Genomic DNA, 20,630 nt, shown 5'->3' with positions numbered 1-20,630 from the left:
ATGAAGTTTGATCACCTGATCTGCATGGCTTTGTTAGTTTCTGTGACCCCTACCCGGCTTTTTTCTCCTTTTTGCTACCCGACTCGAGTTTCACGCGTGAAGGTGCTGGATGCAGAGGCTCGGTTTCCTCCCGCGACGCCCTGCTATTCTGGTCCCGTCTGTGCTATTAACAGCAACCCAGATGTGTGTCACCCAACCTCCTCCCGTTCCCGCTGTCCTCCATCTTCTTTGTCACATCCCCTTGCAGCTCTGCCTCAGAGACACCTCGTGTGAAGTGAGGCGGGTGGGGAGGTGAATACACCTGACTACACTGAACTGACCAAGCAGGGGGTAACAACGGCTGTGCGCGTTTCTTTAAAGGCACCTGCCTTTTTGGGCCTGAATGGATTAAAAATAGCTCCTGTTGTAGCGGGAAAGCTGGAATACCAGGTAACACCACTAAGGGGCGATGTTGAGTCCCCCATATGAGTCATCAGTGTGCACCTATGGGACTCGGAAAAGGGAGCACACCCAGCCTCATTCTTACTGGCTTTATTTCTTTTTCTTTAAAACAGAAAATGATCGCTTCACAACAGGCCTTTTTTTCCAAGCAAACCCTCACATTAAGCTTGCCAACACCTACAAAACAGTATCAAAAGTGCACCATAGTGTTAATACATCTTCTCAAGGTCTAACATTTTCCTATGATAATATTATCTTCTTGTAATATTTATACAAATACCATTCTGTACACTGTAGAAATACACAGCCTGGTGTGTCCTCTATGTGGGACACCCACCCACTCCCCCCAACAATTCATCTTCCTTTACAGCCATGACCCTCTCTCAGTATGTCCCAGGTCACAATGTGGGGGGTGAAGACACCAGGCCAATGTTACATCATATGAATTATTAAATACCCATTCAACCCACACCCAAAGCAAAAACTAAAACGCCACTCATACAACCAACAAACATCTGTACAACCCTCATTCAAAGTCTTTTTCTTTTTTTTTTTAAAAACAATCTTGACACAGTTTGCATTCAGTATTGTCTTATTGTCCGAGCAGCAGCAGCAGCAGCAGGGGATGATGGGCGCGGGGCTGTGGAAGGGGCAGGAAGGATGGGGTCAGGCTGGTACGTATGGGGAATTTCCACGGCTGAGCTGCACCGCTGTGTGTGTAAAAAGCACAGGTATGGATTACAGCTGTGCAGGTAGGTATGACACCGTGCAGGCTGCTGTGGTGCGTTTAAAGTCTGCCGCCGTCCACAGAGAGGGAACAGAGCATTTCTCTTGGGTTATGCAGTAACACACAAGGATCCAAATTTAGTCTCTGGACTGATAAAAGAGGATGTAGCCCGACTCAGAGTTCTTGGAGATTTCAGAAGTGAGACCGTAGAATTCTTCTATGGCCTGTGCATCGATTTTCTGTGGAACAGAAATGGAGAATGATTTTCTTTAAAAATAGAGGCTTGCAGTGAACTCTAAATCACACAAACACACAAATAAACTCACTCACCTCTACAATATCGTCATCAAACAGCAACCAGAAGTCGTGACTTTTCACAATGGCAATGTAGTGACCCCTGTTTGGACCACTGAAGAGAAATAAAACACCACATTAGCTCAGCAAAGTCACTTTTAACGATTAAGCCTGATAGGAGATTTATACTTTGGTGTTAAAACTACGCCCTACACCCTTATCTGACGTGCAACTCCCTGGAAAGGTAACAAAACCTTGTGATTGGCCTATTCAGTACTGTTAATTCTTCCTGTGCATTTTCAGCTACTTTTCCACTGCAGTTTTTGAATGAATCAGTAAGAATAACAATCATCACCTAAATAGGTTGGCAGAGACATCAGCAAATTCCTGGAGGGAGATTTGCCAAAACGACTCAGTTTTTCCCCAACTAGCACTTACTCAGGTCCACTCAGTTTGAGCCATTTTCCTCATTACAATTGAGTACCACTTTAATATGGGTGGGGCTGTCACAGAAAGGTGGCCTGAAAGCCTAGTGACATAATTTGTATGCAACACAAACCCAAAAGAACAATGGAGGACATCGAGACGATGGCGTACGTCTACCACTTACATACGTTACATTGTATGCTCTGCAAAGATTCACTGCACAAGTCTAAAATCAACAGTGACCATCTAAACGTGGAGGTTTTTAATACTACAACAGATTCAGTAGCATGTGAGAGAAAGGGTAAGAGATGACTTCTACGTTACCAATTTATAAGCATTAATGAATTAAAACGCTCTGTATATAAAACACTCAATATAAATCAACCCTCTTCACTTGAAGTGAGTCATCCGCATTTGTTTGGTTTTCAGACACTTCTCTACTGCTAAGTGCCAAGACGAGTACAATCAAAGCTTTAACTATTAATTATGAAAATGTTAACACGACTGAAAGTAAGTCTTGTAAGTACAACAATATGCCAGGAAGCGCCTCAAGCCATTTTTTGTATAAAACTGAAAACGAAAGCAGTAATTAATTCTGTCTAACTGGACTAACCTCAGCGTCACCTGTGCAGCTCTGATGTAACACTTTCTATTCTTATGATGCAATAAGCCTGACGAAATGATAGGAAAGGGTTAGAAACCATATCATAATTTGAGGTTTCTTAATGTTACCGAGTTTAAGCAGGTAAGCTTAACAATGCGAGCTTTGAATCATCATTATGAGACCAGTCAGCCAAATTATTAAAACTGCCAGCATGATTGTTATTGTTCAAGTCTCCTTTGTGCCTCTGAAACAGCTGTGACCTGTCAGAGCGTGGACACCGGAGTACATAGTGTCCTGTGGGTTGTGAGGCCAAGATTTATCAGACTGTGGGTTAGAGTTTCCCAGGAATACACTGGGTATAGGTACATCGCAGCTACCAGAGCTGATGGAGCATTTTAGAAGCGGCTCCCCGTGCTGCATCTTTCAAAAACGGTACGGTCTCCGTTGTTTATGTTAGCTGTGTCCCAGAGCAAGTGATGAGGACAGGAAATCAGAGAATCCACACACCCACTGTATTCCTGGTGTTAGTCTGTTAGTCAGTTTTTGTGGTAAAGAGGGCATGCTGACTTGCTGGGGGGAAGACTTGGTGTACCTAGGGGGTGTTGTTTCTGGTCTTTGACAAAATTTGGGTGAGCATAATGCATAAAAGTAAAATCTAGCAACTAATGCGCTGAAATCTGAAAAGTGGGAAAGACCCTGGAGCTTCCAGAGAATGATTGGCAGACTATGTGGCTGATGCAGTTGCTTCTACCAACTCAAGTACCTGGAGAAAATTTTGCTGTAAAACCCTGTTAAGATATTTTATAACCCCTAAATAAAAGCATGTCCAGACAGGTGAAAAAACAAGTGGTGGAAGTGCGGTGAACAGCTGGCAGACCACTACCATAGAGTTGCTGTTTATTTTGCCTTTCTGGGAAGAGATAAAGGGCAATATAAACTGTACTTGGAAGACAGAGATGGTTTTCTTTTGGGTATGGTTCATCTCTGTAACATCATGAGCAGTTTACCTGTCAAAGGTAAACACTTAAGTATTTTACTTGCACCCAGTAAGAAGGCAATAAGGAGTAGAAAAGTGAACCCCCAATTAAGAATGACTTGATAGGGTCATTCTTCATTCTCAATAGTGAGTAATATTCATGAAATGGAAAGATTTACTTTCGCTTTACATTTACGGACTGACCAATTTACAAAACAGCAGCTTTAGCGTTGACCATCAATGTCATGCTACAAATTCATCCCTGGAATTTAGCTCAACGGGAGACAGAAAAACTCAAGTGTAATCTATTATTCCTACAACAGCTGTGGAAAACTGGACTCTGTTTCAGCATGCAAAAGCAGGGAAACACCTTGAATAAACACAGACAGACTAACTCCCAGTGACACTGGGTCAAAGGCAGCACTGACATAAAGGAGAGCACAGCTGAGCATTGATGGAAACTTGAATGAGATAAACTTGGTCATATCTACTTTATCTACCTCATTTCCACTTCTACAGCCAGATTAGAATCAGCAGTTAACCTACTAACATGCACGCCTTTGGACCATGGGAGGAAACCGGAGTAGCTAGAAGAAAGGTAGTAACACATAGCAAGCTAGCGCCACAGGCGCCTCAGGAAGGTTTAAACTGAGGTAACTGTGCTAACCACTGCACCACCCATGCACAAGAGTCTACATGTTGCCCTATGATTTAGATGTAATGCAACTTTACTCCTGAGCCTACGGGTTCAAATGTATTTTATTATTAAAACAAAGAATTAAGTGTTTCTCTCTCTATACCGGTTATGTGTTCACATACACACCTCCCACAATGCACCACCACGGCGACCAAGTCGTACAGCCTCTCAGGATTGGTGGCGTCCCCGGAGGTGTTGAAGAGGCGGAGTTCCAGGGGGAAGACGACGCGATAGGACAGCTTGGTGTAGCGTTGCAGCTGCTCCATGTATTTAAAGCGCTTCAGGTGCAGAGCTAGGATCATCGGCAGCTTCTTTACACGCATCCTACATTTAAAAGAACAATCACGAGTGCAACGCTGGATATAAATGTCCAACCACACACAAAATCATACATTAATATTGAACCTATACACTGACCTCTTGTGTGCCTCCTGCTTGCTTCTACATTCTTCACAGTAGTATTTGTACTCACTGCACAGTGTCTCTGTGTTACTAAAACCTCTGAGAGGAATCAAAAGAGAAAACCGGTCAATTTTAACTCCACATTTAAAAATACAACACAATGCAGGGTGTGACTCTCACTTCCAGTTAATAATAGGCCTTTTTGCAGGAGCTATTCTGACATGAAATGGCTGGTAACAAAAATGTTAATAATAACTTCAGTCTGACTTAAGCGGGCTTCAACAAAATGTGTTACGAAAGATCTAAAATGGTTGCAGTTACTTGATCTTTTCAATCTAAAGACAGTGAAAATTATCCATTTCAATTTCCAGGAGCCCAGGCTGTTGTCTCCAGATGGCTTTGTTTTGTCTAACCAACAGTCCAAAACCCAAAGAAACGAAGTGTAAGAAGAACACAGGCAGCAAATGCTATCTTTTAAGAGGCTGGAACCATCAAATAGGTGTCATTTTTCACAATCGTTGCACGGAGCTGCTAATCCTGTTCCCTCAATGGCTGATGCAGCAGTGTTGCTTTACCTGAGGCAGTGTGTGATGGAGGTATTCTGTTCTACATCAACAGAGAGGTCCAGAAAATCCTCATCTTTGCTGCTTATCTGGAAAAAAAAAAAAAAAAAGACTTGTAAAGGTTAGAATAACTTTTTTAAACTACACGGTCAGGCCTTAGGCTTTAATTCCTTAAGTTAAGCAATGTTTGCACAAAAACTAAGCTCTGTGGTGCCACTGCAACTTTATCCTTGCAAGCTTATTGAACAAATCTGTTTAAGCAAGAGTCTTGTTAAGATGATATGACACCTTATGTGTCAGAATGAAGTGAAGAATCTCACCGTTTCACAGGTAAGGCAGCGCGTCTCATTGGTCAGAGTGCCTTGGAAGATCTCATGGACCCAAGTGGGAGCAGGTGTGGCATTGCTGTTGTTGTTCTGGGAGTCCAAAGTGCCATTGGCCAGGCGGCCGTTTGTCTTCTCCTGCTTCCTCTCTTCTTGAAGCAGATCAGCAATAGTATTCAGCAGGTAGTTTAGGAACTCGTGGGCATCCTGCTGCATGTAGTTGTCAAAGAGCTCTGAGGAATAAAAATCGCAACAAAAAGCAGCATTTTTAGCATTTCTCCAAGTTCAGCAGCAGCAGCAACAACAACAACAACAGGATGTCCTGCTGTCTCTGCAGGTCAGCAAATTATAGTTTCACACTCTGCAATGTCTTTTTTTGTTCCACCAATCTCCCTGTCTGGATCAGTTCCTCTCACCATTCTCTTTGCGTAGTCGTGTGATAAACTTCTTGGGTGGTATGACTCCCACTTTCCTTTTCTGGTTGGCAATGCTGTGAAACAGATCAGCCAGACAGGTAAGCAGGTTCTCCTTCCGTCGAGGCTGACTCCGGTACGCCAAGATCTTCTCCCGAAAAGGCCGACAGAAGTACAGAGCCTGCAGCACTGAGTTGCAATAGCAAGTGTTCCCAAACTACAAACAAGAGGAAAACCCAGTGTGAGCACTTGTCAGGTACAGATGCAACACAGGTAGTGTTACTGCTCACTTACATTGACCAGACCAAAGTAGTGCTCATTGACCGGAAACTGCTCAGATCCAATCTCTTTCTCCAGAGCAGAGGCATTGGCGCCCTGTAAACACAGCAGACAGGCAAATATTTTACTGTCCTCAAACAAGACAGATAATTTTCCTCAACACTGCATCCGAATCCTAATGCAAATCCTGCCTTAGCTTCACATTTTCAAGGTCATGTTTGCTGCTAAAAATGAAAAAACGGTGCTTAAAGCTCCAAGACTAGCTTTTTTCCTATTAAACCTTTTTTTTTTTTTTTTTTTTTTGCCAGGAGTCATAATTTCTTACCTGTTCTTAGACAAAACTCAAGTCAACACGAGAAGCAAAACTGAACAAAACTGCATGTTTCAGAACAGAAAACGTTCAATCTCAAAGGTTTCTTAAGTTTACGATGACTCGGTGGCTGCATATGTATCCCTTTGGTATTATTTAGCACGGGTGAAAGGCTAGGACGCGCCGTGCAGACAGCAACAAACTGTGCAGAGTAGATCTAGACCTGGAATGGGTCCACAACTGCGCAGCTAATGTTAAACAATGTCGTCATTGCCCGCGTTAATAATATCTGGCAGATTCCCACGACAACTTGTCTGTTCTCCTCATTGTCTCCTCATTGTACCGCAGATTAATCCTCGGAAGTCACCCATTATCCAGCTGTGTTTCAGTTGCTGGCAAACAGAAACACTGGTTTAGCTTTAGTTACCTTCACGTTAGCTAGTTAGCTGTAAATCACAGGTGCAGCAGGTGCACTGTCACCGGGGAAGCTGTGAGAAATGTTAACCAAATAAGTCGTCAAGCTATGAGTAATAAAGCAGCCAGCATTCCCGTGTGCCCGTCAACTGTCGTTAACAAAAAGCGGGGAGCGGAGAAGGCGGTGGGTGGCTGCTTGCTTGACTGGGCTATACACGAAAAACTGCTGGGCTAGCACTGGCAGCAAAATGTACTGCTTTCATTTCTAATTCCACGGCTTAAAACGCCAATAGCAGCGCAGCCGCGGTTTCCGTAACACCCTATAGTCTGACTAATAACAGTATGAGATTGCCGCACACTTACCATGGTACAAAAAGAGGCAAATTTGGAGACTGTCATTAGGATTTCCATTCGGCTAGCGCCATCTTCCACCACACCGCAGCGCGCTGACAAGACTGGGCTGGCTCCCCTCGTGAGGGTAGATTCTGCTGAGCTCGCGACGGAAGGTCCAATTGCTCAAGAACGCAAGAGCGTTCTCTGTCGGGTGCTTCCGTTTTAGCTTTAATCACGGAAGTGAGTAGCTTTAATACAGCGTATATAAAAAAGCTTTTGGCTATGGTATTCACACATTATGACACTTCTTCGATCCCTACTCAGATGCAGTTATCTGGCGAATAAAAATCAAGCAATATCACGTGACGTGTTGTTGAGGCCCATGTCACTGAAGAAATTAAAGGTTGACTGAAGTCAAGTGTTGCGCATGCGTACATTGCATCCAGAGCCATTGAGTAAGTCCTCATTGCGTTGCACACAACTGTTCTTCTATCTTCATTTTTTCTTTTTTTCAAATAATTTATTTTAAGACTGCCATTCTAGGACAAAATTTAATTAAATTTAATTAAGTAAATACCTAACATTAAAATTACCGGAACAAATAATAAATTTGCGAGAAAACACATATGACAGACGTGTCAAACATATAATTCTGGGACCAGAACAGGCCCGCAAAGGGGTTCAGTCTTGCACACTGATGGCTTTTCAAAATGTGAAAATTACAAGAAGGAGGGAATAAACTAAATTCAAATCAGTTCAATAGATAGATGTGTAGTTAAACATCCCTACAGTGAAAGAACGTGAAAAAGATGATATTATCTATATAAAGTTAGTTTCACTGATCCACCCTGCTAATGAACACAATACAGATCTATTTTTGTATTTGTTATTTTAACCTTTACAAGCATTTCAGGTTATGGATTTTAAATATGGCTAAAATAATTTAAAAAATTAATGACACATTGTTCAGTACTAGGAAAATTAGGATTTTTGTATTTTAATATTAAAAAGTATACAACAATCCTAAAATATGCCCCAAAACCAATTTTCTAGTGTTTCCACCAATGTTACTATAGCTAACTAAAGTTAAACCTTCGTTTGGAAAATATTTTATTTAGGTGAAATAAAATTAAAAACTAGACTTAAAGAATAAACACGGAAACAATATCATGCGTTTTAAAAACTATCTAGGCTTATAGTAAAATATAATCAGTAAATATCATATTTGTCCACACAGCCAACCTGATGATGTCTACTTGAGCGTCTGGAAAGTGTCTGTATTGTTGTATTATATTATTGTATTATTCAGCACTTCATAAATGTGAAAGTCTGACAATCACCCAACCTAGGCGTTACCGCTTGCTCTCTCTCGGTCTTTTTTTTTCGTTCAGGCAATCTCACGGGCTGCCTGAATCAGCTTTCACAAGGCGGAGTTTTGGGGCCATTGCTCTCTCTTTCCGCCGTACCCGCCATCTTGTAGAGACCGGGGGTAAGATGTTCTCTCTTTAAAAGTAGATTTTCATCTATATTATCCCTTCTTACATGCACAGTTTCACTTATATATCCACCGCAGTTGTTCCCTCATGCGCCACGGTGTTGTTAATGGCTGAAAAGGCGTCCCTGGGAGTAGTTTTCTCCGTTTACAGCCCTCCGGGTCAGTAGCGTGGCTCTCCATGTGGGCCTGCCAGGCAGAGGAGCGTTTAATAGAAGCAGTTTTTTGCTCCCCCCGAAACCCTTTTATTCCTACCGAAAGACACGAAACACCGATATTTTACATTTACATTAAAGCCTTTTTCATGACGTGACTCTAAAATGTTAGATACCGCTCAGTATAGCGGACTGAATTGTCCCTGCTAGGCTGTGCATTGCTACGTTTCATGATGCGCTGGCTAAGTATAGTAGTTTTGTAGGCTAATGCATCTCTGTCGCTGTAAAGTGAGGGATATTTGGGGTCGTATATTTTATTTATCGCCTGTTTGTGTAGAACGAGTTCATTCAGCAGGTTTGCAGTCATGTCATCACGAATATGAACTTACACGTGTTTATGTTACAATATTGAAAACAATGTTTTCTCTAAGTGACAGTCGGTCTAATTTCCCATCATCTGGCGCAGTTAGATTTAAATAAACTCCTTTACTGACTTATACTATTACACACCTGCTAAAATGATGTTTACATTAGTAGGCAATGGTCACACTTAAGTGTGTCTAATCTAAGTGTGTTTTCTATCAGTAATCAGGCATCATGACGAACACCAGAGGCAAGAGGAGGGGGACCAGGTACATGTTCAGCAGGCCATTCCGCAAGCATGGTGAGTCTAAGTTTGAAGTGCAGGTATACTGCTCACAAGTGTGTGAATAAAGTCTGTAAAGAGTCTTTCCTTCTCTCTCTTTCACAGGCCCAATCCCTCTGTCCACTTACATGCGTATCTACAAGAAGGGAGACATTGTTGACATCAAGGTAAGCAAGATCAAAGCACTACCTGACTGAGACACCCCAGTGATTATGAAGTAATTGTGCTGAGTTCTTTATAAAGTGCTTTGGGAAATGTGCATGTCTTAAAATGTGTTTTAATGAGCAAGTGTGCCTAATTCAAATCAGACCTAATTTATATAGAAGGAGCACATGTTGAGCAGCTACTCCCCATGAGAAATAATTTGACAAGTGGTTTGTAGAAATGCATTGCCTAATCTGGTGACTAACAGGATTAAAAGCTGATAAAACTATTATGATTTTGTTTCAGGGCACAGGAACCGTTCAGAAAGGTATGCCTCATAAATGCTACCACGGCAAGACAGGACGCATCTACAATGTAACCCAACATGCTGTCGGCATCATTGTCAACAAGCAGGTCAAGTAAGTAAGATCCTTTATTTTTGGATGTTTAGATCTGTGCACTTTGAGCTAGCACACACCAGACGACTTAGAACGTCTACAAATAAAAGCATCTAACAACTAACCAGCGAAACTGTTGATCAACTCGACAACTGGAGTCTGATTCCAACAATCTGTTCATTATTGCATTAAATGTCTGCTCTCATTGGTGTGTGTTGGCTCATGCACTTCACTGAGTGAGAGGAAAGATAACCCCATCTTCACTTTGCTACCATGAACCGTTCTGTCCATGGTGGCCATTCATGTGGGGGAAAGCATTTCATCCTTAAGAATCCCAGCATACCTTCCTCTGTGTTGACCTGGGATTTTATGCAGGAGACATTTGGACATTGAAAGACCATTTTCACAACACAATTAAAAGAAACGGTACCATTGCCCAGTTTCTTTTTTATAAACTGTTAATTGAAATTGTTCACACCCACAGAGGCAAGATCCTGGCCAAGAGGATTAATGTGCGTATTGAGCACGTGAAGCACTCAAAGAGCAGGGACAGCTTCCTGCAGCGCGTTAAGGAAAATGAGCGCAAGAAGCTGGAGGCCAAGCAAAAGGGCACCTGGGTGGAACTGAAGCGCCAGGTATGAGCTGAGTTTATTGTAACACGTGAATAGAGAATTGTTAAAGCCTGAAATATTCAAAAAGTAAAAAGACCACCCAGATGTGTAATTTAAATATAATTAGATTTATTAAACCAGTATTTTTGTGCTTCATTGTATTTTCACTCAAATTTTCCTCTTTGTCTCCTCAGCCTGCTCCTCCTCGTGAGGCTCACTTTGTCACCACTAAGAGAAATGAGCCACAGCTGCTGGAGCCCATCCCATACGAGTTCATGGCATAAAGTGCTTGATTAAAATAAAAGATATTTGTACACACGCTCCTTGCAGTTGTGTCATCTGTTCACACATTTGATCATGTATTTCAGTGTCATGATGAGCCATCACTCAGTGATGATTCTCCTCCTTTGATTGCTCTAAATGAAATAAAGAGAATTTCATTTCACCGGCGAACTGAGAGTGACTGGCACACATGTCACAAGCATTTCACATCTGCACAGCTGTAGCTGACAAGTTTCTACTAGTTTACATTTCCCCTGTGAGTACACAGGGGGTTAAGGACAATGTGGCTGTTTACACCTAAATGCAATAGTAGAATAGTCTTAAATATCTTAAACTTGCTTTCTGAAGAAAGCTGTATGTCTGGATGTGTACATGCCATGATCTCAGATCTGTGAAAAAAAGACAAACTTCCCCTGTTTTGGATCATGTGTATCCATATCTTCTCAGTAATGCCAAACAAAAGTAATAAATTACGATTTTATAAAAAGGGGTGCAGGGTAGCACTGTTGTGTCACAGCAAGAAGGTCCTATGAGGAGGGTTTGACTCCACCATCTGTCCGGGGATTATTGTGTGTAGTTTTCATGTTCCCCAAGTTTGGTAGGTTCTCTCCCGGTACTCTGGCTTCCTCCCACAGTCCAAAGAAACGCACTTAGTGGGGTTAGGTTAATTGGTAATTCTAAATTGTCCATATGTGAATGTAAATGGTTGGCTCTGTAACAGGGTGGCAACCCACTTCTTGCTCTGTGGGTAGCTGTTACCCTGATAAGTGGAAGGGCATCAATAAAAAGGGGAATGACTTTAAATGAGAAAAAGTGATGGTGCTGATTGTACAACAGAGAAAAGATCAGTTTTCTGGACGTTTTTTAAGAGCTAAATTTATTATTGTGATAACGATTGCTCAGTTACAGTGGATGGCAACACCAACACTACGTTAACACTCCAGACCTTAAAAAAAGCAACTTTTGGTTTGAAAAGGTGAACTCAGCATACTGAGCATTTCTGTATATAAAATTAGCAAATAAATAAATAATGACATTTTCAGCTTTTAGTTAATCTATAAAAGCAAGCACTACTGTTGTTTTTTTAAATTATTTTTACCACTTATTATCTAATTATTTATGATATATGTTATGTTATTTATCATTGACTGCTTTGTCACTACAGACCCATTCACTCCTGCAAAGTGTGAAATCAAGCCTTGGTTTCAGTCTAAATTGTTGTCACGTGTTTATTAAATGAGACAAAACATCTCCTTTGAATCTTGCAGTTTAATTTAGTGATACAGAAACAGAATGCACGTTTCACTCATTAAATATCATCAAAGTGGAGAAAATGACACCAGAGAGTCCCCTGGGAGAATTAAAAAAAATAAAAATGGTGATTAGATGTGTGCACCTTAAGTTAGATCGGGTATGTAGGTAAATGAAAATGCATATCAGGTCTCAGTCAGGTAGCTGGGTTTCTACTGTTTAGACAGTAGGTGGCAGTGTGCACCAGGATGTGTGCTGAGCTCAGCCTAAAGGCATCAAGTGTGTGGCTGGACAGATGAACTAAAGTGTGCTGATGTATCATACTTGGTGAATGTGCAAGACTGTAACCAGGGGAAGTATTATCCACGACTTTACCTTAGGTGTACACAGAACATGATTCAACAGTTCCCTCAAACATACTCCAACCATCATGGTTATATGTTATAATTAGGATGTTCCCTGCCTACCTCTGCACTAGGGCATTTTAAATTTTCATTAATTTATAATTTAGACTTTAGTAATTTTTTTGTCTTATTATTCATTTAATAGATAAAATCTGTGGTTTAGAAGCCTTTGAATAGCAGTTTAAATTCTTAGCATCTACTAACAAGATAATACTAACAATAGTTACTGTATTTGTTCCTGTGGGAAGCCAATGAAGTCTTTTTACGCAAGTAAAGGTGAAATAAAGCAGGTTATAAGATATTCAATATTATATTAGATAATACTAGATTCTAAAACACTTGGATGAATCTACAGGGAGTTCATAATTATGATGTTATCTGTTGAATTCATCTCAAATCTAAAGTATTGACCTGTGAGGAAGATTTTTTTGTATTATTTGATTAATTACTAACTAGCCAAATCAATAAATTTAAACTTCACTTAAAAGATTCAGAATACCATATATTTATGTTTTGCAATATCCGAGCTGGACTTTGGGCGATTCCTACATCTTGATTCTTATTTTTCAGCCATTTTGTTGTAGATTTGCTGGCTATGACTTGGATGAATCAGTTTGGACCCAGCTTTAGCTGCTGGACCGATGGCCTTGATGTGGAACAATAATTCAGAGTCAGGATAAAACACTGGATTAGGTCCTGTGGGTGGAAGCCTAAATCATCACCCCTTCACCTCCGTGCTTGACAGTCGGTATGAGGTGTTTGTGCTTATAAGCTGTGTTTAGTTATCAGCATTATGGCCAAACATCTCCAATTTGGTCTCATCTGCTCAAAGGACATCGTTCCAGAAGTCTTGTGGCTCCTTCAGAAGCAACTTTGTTGGAAAGGTGCACTTAGTTTGTCACAGGACTGCATAAAGTCACATGAAAACTTTTTTTTTTTTCCACACTGTATGTTAAGTTATGTGGTTCATAAAAATAAGGATATTGTAAACACTCATAAAGTTTCACTACATGACGTATGATCCCCCACCTGCCCGGCTGAATACAAGAATGTGTGCACAGGGTCATGCCTGTGTAAGTGTTTGTGTGTCTGTGTGTGGACTGCTTGATGTGGGCTGTTTAATCAGTGGAGGCTGAATGGCTGGCTGGTTATGTGACAAATAGGTTATCTCATCCCACCTCAGTGCTCTACCTAATATTTACACAAATTAGGACCAGTTTACAGAGATATCGCCCGCAAGGAGGAATGAGTTCAAGAGACTTTAAAAAAAAATTACTTCTGTAGTTGTACTATCCGAGTTTGTATTTTTTTTTAAAAGAGAAAAAATGCTTGTAGAAGAATTTGTAAATAAAGTGTATACTTCTAAAAGGCTCATTTCTGCCTATCCATAACCCCGCAGACCTGAGGTCATGATATTCAGGCATGGATGTTATCAGGCCATTGTAATACGTGTCCAACAACCCGAAAAACAAAATGTAATCAGTCAATAAGCAGGCTGGCAGCCAAAGCCTTTGGTATTGATTGGAAAGGTCTGGAATTGACTTGGAGTGTCTAGATAAGAGAAATAGCATCTATGCAGATATTGGCTGAACATTTGAATTAAAAATTAAATATTGCTTCTCTGACAAAGGCCACCCCAGGTTTTTATGAATCAGATTCATGCTTTTGGGTGCTTTTTTATTCTCAGCCAAGGAGACGATGCAAAAGCTGACAGAGCAAATTCAATAAGACTTTGTGGTCACTAACCAAAGAGGGATGTCTGTGATTTTTTTGGCTGTCTGCTTCTATTTCATTCTGTGATTTTCACCTCACACACAGAGCCTGTGTGTGTGTGTGTGTGCTTGGTCTCACAGACACACACGGAGTGTCATGTGTGGCCCTGACTCATAGAAGTTACTGATTGAGGAAACAGAGTGTAAATAGGAGAGAGAAAGCAAGCGAGAGGGAGGAGGGCAGAAAGACGAGGCCTGTGGATAAAAGCCGTGGAGCACTATGAACTCCTTAATCACACGTTTGACACACACAGATTGAGTCTGTCAGCTCAGCCAGCAGCTCGGAGCAGCTGTATCGACCCAGGACGTTACATATTAACCACACGACACACACACACACACACACACAAACAGCAGATAGTTGGTCATGGACACAGACAAGAGTTTTATGCGGAGAACTTGCATGGCAAGATATGCAGATATGACATCTCACGAGTATCTGCTTTCCCACTTTACCTGAATAACACAGAGTTAGTATTATCTTTGAGATTTATTTGGTTAATGTGCCCAGGGTTTGAAATCTCTCAAAAAAAGTAAAAATGTCCCAATAAGCTCTATTCCCACTGTGATTTATTCTCTGAAAAGTGATAGCTGTAACTGAAGGGAAGTACTGAAAAAAATCAAAAGAGAAACAAGTCAATATCAAAGTTTATGAATTATTATATTTGTTTGTATGTGTTTACTACTGTTAACCATTATTCAAATATAAAAATGACACGAGTACATGTGTTTTACAGTTATGTGGGAAAAAAAACCCCTGTTTCATCAGCCTGCACGCCTGTAATAAACAAAACACGCCGTTACTACTTCCATGGGAATTGAGAGAATAAGTAGCACTTAATAAGTGTGACTGGCTATAAAAAAAACTGATGAAGTTTTACTAGTTTGTTTGTTTACTAGTTTGTCTTGAGCATTCAGGTTGCTTGTCAATACAATGCCAAGAAAAAATTATGTCTGGAATGATTTTAGGACACGGTGGTTAGCACTGTTGCCGCACAGCAAGAAGGTCCTGAGTTCAATTCCACCATCAGGCCGGGGTCTTTCTGTGTGGAGTTTGCATGTTCTCCCGTGTTTGCGTGGGTTCCCTCCGGTACTCCGCTTCCTCCCACCATCCAAAGACATGCAGTTTGAGGGGATAGGTTAATTGGATAATCCAAATTGTCACTAGGTGTGAATGTGTGAGTGAATGTGAGCGTGAATGGTTGTCTGTGTCCTGTGTGTTGGCCCTGCGACAGACTGGCGACCTGTCCAGGGTGTACCCCGCCTCTCGCCCTATGACAGCTGGGATAGGCTCCAGCGCCCCACGCGACCCTGGAAAGGATAAGCGGAAGCGAATGGATGGATGGATGGATGGATGATTTTAGGAAAACAACTGTTGCTGCCCATCAATCTGGTAGCTGTTATAAGGCCATTTCCAAACAATCTGAAATCCATCGTTCCACTTGTTTTTCAACATTTGCCATGATTTCCAGTCTTCCCAGGAGAGGACGAATGTTAAAGTTTATGACAGCACAGTCAGAAAAACACTGAATGAGCATGGCTTGTTTGGAAGGGTTGCCAGGAGAGAGCCTCTAATATATAAAAGAACATGCTTTACAAACTTAAGTTTGCATAGCCACATCTAAACAAACCACAAAGACTTCTTAAATAATGTGTTTTATACAGACAAGACCAAAGTGGAGATGTTTGACTGTAATGCACAGAACCACATTTGGAGAAAGTCAAACAGCATGTCAGCACGAACACTTCACACCAGCTGTGAGCACAGTGGTGGAGGGGTCATGATTTGAACTTGTTTTGGACCCACATCTGTTTAATAGTTAAAGAGTAAAAATAAAAAAATGAAAGCACAATGATCCCAAGCACAGCAGCAAATCTAAAACAGAGTGGCTGAAAAAGAAAAGAATCAAGATGTTTCAGTGACCCAGTCAAAGTCCAGACATCAACCTGATTGAAATGCTGTGGCGGGACCTTAAAAAATGAAGGGACAACATTCCACAGTGGTGACGTGAGAGACAGGATAAAGTAATACAGAAAAAATGGCTTGAAGTTGTTCCTGCTAACGGTGATTCTACAAGCTCCTGAATCACGGGGCGCACTTAGTTATTTGTAGCACTGCAGAGTCTTTTTCTTTTTTTTTTTTTAAAGGGCACCTTTCTGTGTGTTGTTGGCTCTTATTTGGATTCGCCCTGATGATTCAGAGTATTTTCCTAACAGATTCAGTGATGGGTAGATCCTCTTTGCATGTGCTCTATGCTGCTTCTCAAAAAAGAAATAAATAAAAAACAGGTAGCTAAGGAAAAATTAGGGAGTTCTTCCATTTTCATAATTGTGATTGAGTAAATGCACAAAAGTTTCATGAGAGAATATTTAACTATACGTGCAGTAGACTGAATGTATTGCTGCTGATACGTTGATGTTAGGGGTATTTCATGTTCCAGCAGTTTTATTTATTTATTTTTTGTAACAATTTTTTCTACTTATTTGTAACATTATTAAACATGTTTAAAAATCTTGTGTAAAAATGAAATTTAGCTACAGCTACTTCAACCTTCTGCTTTAGCACAGAGTTCTGAAATAACTGAGTTAGTTACTTCAGTTGCTGTGCTGTGAGGAGCCCATGTGAAATTCCAGGGAAAACCAACAAAGGATATGTATTTTTGCCACATGGGTGAACTGGTAGTTTTCATTGTGATCTTATTCCCCTCTGAGGCCTCATCATCCCTCTTATTCTCCCAGTTCTTGGGGGGAAAAAAAGACCCTCGGAGATTGTGAGACTAATATCTGAGAATGTGATGCAAGTGTGGGTGTGACGGAGTGTTTGGGATAGGCCTGAAGGGCTTACAAAAGCACAAGAAAATCCCACTGCAGGTCAAACATGCAGTATCTGTGGGTGTGATAGGTGGGGTGAGAGTCTGTGTGGTTATCAGAGACAGGTGTAGGCACGGCCATACATGTAGATATTGGGCCAGCTGTATTGATTCCGTCCCTGACAGCACAGGTGGCGGTAATGTTGGTAGTCGGGGGAGGAGCCGGAAGAAAAGAGGGGGACATTGATAACAGTGTCAACTGACCCCAGCATGCTTACCTGAAGCGTGGGAGGGCATTGAGGTGACGCCCAACAGGCTCTCAATAGGCCTTATTCACAAAAATCACTCAAAGGTTTCACATGAGAGCACAGCATGGGCGCACAGGGTGATCTGTAATGTTTAGACAAGCAGATAATGTCACTGGATTGTCAGTGAATGATTTTTTTTAAAGCCTTAAAATTTGGGCTCAATTTATTTAAGGCTTAAAAATATGTGAAAGAACACTTTTGTTCTAGTGCAACACTTATAAAGTATCAAACATCCTGGGTTTATTAAGTACACTTTGCTGATATAATGTATCTATATCCTTTGGATACTGCTGTATAATTTAGCAATTTATAGCTAATTTGTAATATATATATATATCTATATATAGATATATATATATATATATATATTTACATTTGCAAGATAAAAGTAAAACTTAAGTTACATGTTTTTTTCAAATGCTAACACTTCAACCACAAAAACGAGAAATTCATATGTTAAAAATATTTTTAAAATTAAAGTGTGACTAATTTTATTGAACTTGTATATTGAATTTTATATATACATATATATATTTATATATGTTTGCATTAATGTCTTTTTTTCACAGCTGATTTGATTTAGTTTCAGGTGTGCTGCTTACAAAGGAGCTCACTGAAGAAATATTTCAGACAACCATAAATCACACCAATCAGAGAGCCTTATTGGAGGGTTGATAAGATTAAGATTAGTGGAGTAAATTCATTGTGTGTGTGTGTGTGTGATTAATGGAGACAGGCAGTCGCCTCTCTCTGGGGCTGTGTGCCACACAGCAGATCAGCTGATAGAGAAACCTACTGCAAGGACTGCGGGTGACATTTTTAAAGCCTGTATCAATCAATGTAGAGGAAAGACTCTTGGACTTTTATAATGTTTGACTATCATTGGGTCTACATCATTTTCTAGCATCTTACATGCTAAATTAAGTAACCCGTAAATGTAGGTGACTACAGAATGCTTAACATTTTATCATTTCAATGAGGCACAACACCCCCTTTTGCCTCAATTGGTACATTCCAATCATATAAATTAAACACATGCGATGTAATAGGTGTAGGTCACTCAGTGCCCTGCCCCGATTAAAAAAAAAAAAAAAAAAAAAAAAATCTTTAATCCTTGGCCACACCTGACATCTCTTATTTAAGATGGGGGAGAGGTTGCAAAAAACTTATGTTTGCTCATTTTCTGATTGTAAAGCTACATTCAGTAAACCGTGGAAGCTTGATGCTCACCTTTGCAAACACACAGGATTGGTAAGTGGCTCAGAAATGCTAGAAGCCTGAAACAATAAATAGCTGATGTGAGAATTGAATGTGTCGGTTGAATGGCTGCTGAGTGCTCCTTGGCCTTATGTTAAATCTTAGAAACCATTCTCCTGTGAGAGCTGTGACAAGAGCTTCTGCACCCGCTACCAACTCACCAGACATGAGCTCAGTCACAGTGGGGAAAAGCCACACAAGTAAAAAAGTTTGTGCCTAATTGTGAAGTCATTAAGTAAAAAAAACAAAACAACTGCTTTTGATTGCTCTGAACAGTTACCTCTGCTCTCCAGGTGTCCGGCTGACGGTTGCTCCGAGGCCTTTGTCAGGAACGCCAGCCTGAAGAACCACATTGCCCGAGTCCATCAGCAACAGGAAAAACGATTTCAAGTATGGCTTTTATTTTCTTTTAAGCCGTCCCGTGATTTCTTTCTTTTTTTGTTTGTTTAATTCTGCTGCTTTTTCAGTGTGATCATCAGGGCTGTGAAAAGGATTTCAGCAAGAGGAACCAGCTGAAAGCTCATCAGTGTGAGCACCAAGAGAGTCTGCCTTTTCAGTGAGTGGCTGATGCAATGACTTGTGTTTTTTGTTTTTTCCATGTATTTGACCATTTCAAATTTAAATTCGTATTTCTTTTCAAGTTGTTCCTTGACTGGATGCACGAGAGGATTTCTCACTCTTAAAAAACTGAAGCATCATGAGAAAATGCATGAAGGTTGGTTAGTACCAGAGCAGTTGATTTTTCTTAAAGTGTGTGCTCAAATAAAACCTTTGTCTCTCTGCGGCAGGCTACCCTTGTGAGACTGAAGGGTGTCCTTTTCAGGGAAAAACTTGGTCAGATTATCTGAAGCACAGAAAAGAACACAAAGGTATAAATGAAACTCTGGGGAAACACTGATGCCATGTGACTCACAAATGCCAGCTGTAAAATGCTAACAACTACTCTGGTCTCAGACAAGGTGCTGTGTGGACACTGCAACAAGCTGTTCAGCAACTTCTGGTTCTTTCGCCTGCATGAGCTTCGTGTCCACTCCGGGGAAAAGAGAACATTTCCGTGCCCCAAAGAAGGTTGTGAGAAAAAGTTCACTCGCCGCTTCAACTTGGAGAGCCACGTGCTGGGAGACCATGAGGGGAAGAAGCCCTTCAGCTGTGCTGTTCCTGGCTGTAACAAGAGCTTTGCCATGAAGGTGAACCTGCACTTCAGTGTATAGAATTAAATGTATTTGTATAACTAAACTTTCAAGCCAGTGTTGTCCAACAATGGTGATGACATGGGTTAATTCCTTAAGAGGCTGACAAACTGAGATTTTTCTCAGTAAAAACCACAGAATAAGACTACATTGTGTTCAGTGTTGAACAACTTTAATTCCTGTAACCTTCATTATATATGGAAGGGCTTTACTTTTTCTTCCCCAATCCAGAAACTAAACTATTTTCTCCTTGCTTTGCTGTTAATTAGGAAAGCCTGTGGCGACATGGAGTGGTGCATGACCCAGCAAAGAAAAAGCTGAAGGTACTATCGACCTTAAAATGGATTTGGGGTGATGGCTTTTCCCCACATTGTCGTTGACTATGTTACGGCATTGGTTCTTTACTCCTCTTCCAGAAACTGCATCCTAAAAAGAATCGGCCCATGGCACAGCGGGCCGGACTGGCAGCTGCAGCCAATCAAGCGGAGGCCAACGAGCTTGCTGCAAAGCTACACAGCACAACTTTGGAGAATAACAGACCTTGAGGCTGCGTTATTAAGATCTGGAGGTGTTCTTTAATGATGAAACATCACATTTCTGTTTGTGAATAAAAGCCTCATTAATGCACTATTCCTGCAGCAATGCTTCTATAGCTGTTGGTGTAATATATCAAACTGGCTTTCAGCATTTATGTCCCACTTACAAAGT

At 40.9% G+C, this 20,630-nt stretch overlaps 3 protein-coding genes across 3 annotated transcripts; 2 read left to right on the top strand and 1 right to left on the bottom strand.

Moving 5' to 3' along the window:
- Positions 1-515: 515 nt before the first annotated feature.
- usp12a (ubiquitin specific peptidase 12a) lies at positions 516-7,587 on the bottom strand. Its single transcript, XM_031740330.2, has 9 exons — positions 7,233-7,587; positions 6,161-6,241; positions 5,870-6,083; positions 5,451-5,686; positions 5,143-5,219; positions 4,583-4,666; positions 4,292-4,489; positions 1,499-1,577; positions 516-1,407 (listed from the first exon to the last, which is right to left on the bottom strand). Exons 1-9 carry the CDS (start codon positions 7,278-7,280, stop codon positions 1,306-1,308), a joined length of 1,119 nt encoding a protein of 372 aa, XP_031596190.1. The 5' UTR covers positions 7,281-7,587; the 3' UTR covers positions 516-1,305.
- A 992-nt stretch (positions 7,588-8,579) lies between these two features.
- On the top strand, positions 8,580-10,967 carry rpl21 (ribosomal protein L21). Its single transcript, XM_039617515.1, has 6 exons — positions 8,580-8,691; positions 9,435-9,513; positions 9,601-9,662; positions 9,946-10,058; positions 10,522-10,672; positions 10,843-10,967. The coding sequence occupies exons 2-6, from the start codon at positions 9,447-9,449 to the stop codon at positions 10,930-10,932; spliced, it is 483 nt and encodes a 160-aa protein (XP_039473449.1). The 5' UTR covers positions 8,580-8,691; positions 9,435-9,446; the 3' UTR covers positions 10,933-10,967.
- A 7,564-nt stretch (positions 10,968-18,531) lies between these two features.
- Positions 18,532-20,552, top strand: gtf3ab (general transcription factor IIIA, b). The gene is made up of 9 exons (XM_031740331.2): positions 18,532-18,726; positions 18,838-18,932; positions 19,026-19,122; positions 19,200-19,288; positions 19,374-19,447; positions 19,521-19,601; positions 19,687-19,919; positions 20,192-20,245; positions 20,339-20,552. Exons 1-9 carry the CDS (start codon positions 18,619-18,621, stop codon positions 20,465-20,467), a joined length of 960 nt encoding a protein of 319 aa, XP_031596191.1. The 5' UTR covers positions 18,532-18,618; the 3' UTR covers positions 20,468-20,552.
- The last annotated feature ends 78 nt before the right edge of the window (positions 20,553-20,630 follow it).

The sequence above is a fragment of the Oreochromis aureus genome, linkage group 9, assembly GCF_013358895.1.
Source record: "Oreochromis aureus strain Israel breed Guangdong linkage group 9, ZZ_aureus, whole genome shotgun sequence".
Lineage (NCBI taxonomy): Eukaryota > Metazoa > Chordata > Actinopteri > Cichliformes > Cichlidae > Oreochromis > Oreochromis aureus.
Note: the sequence above shows the minus strand (reverse complement) of the source record. Positions and strands in the feature narration are given on the sequence as shown.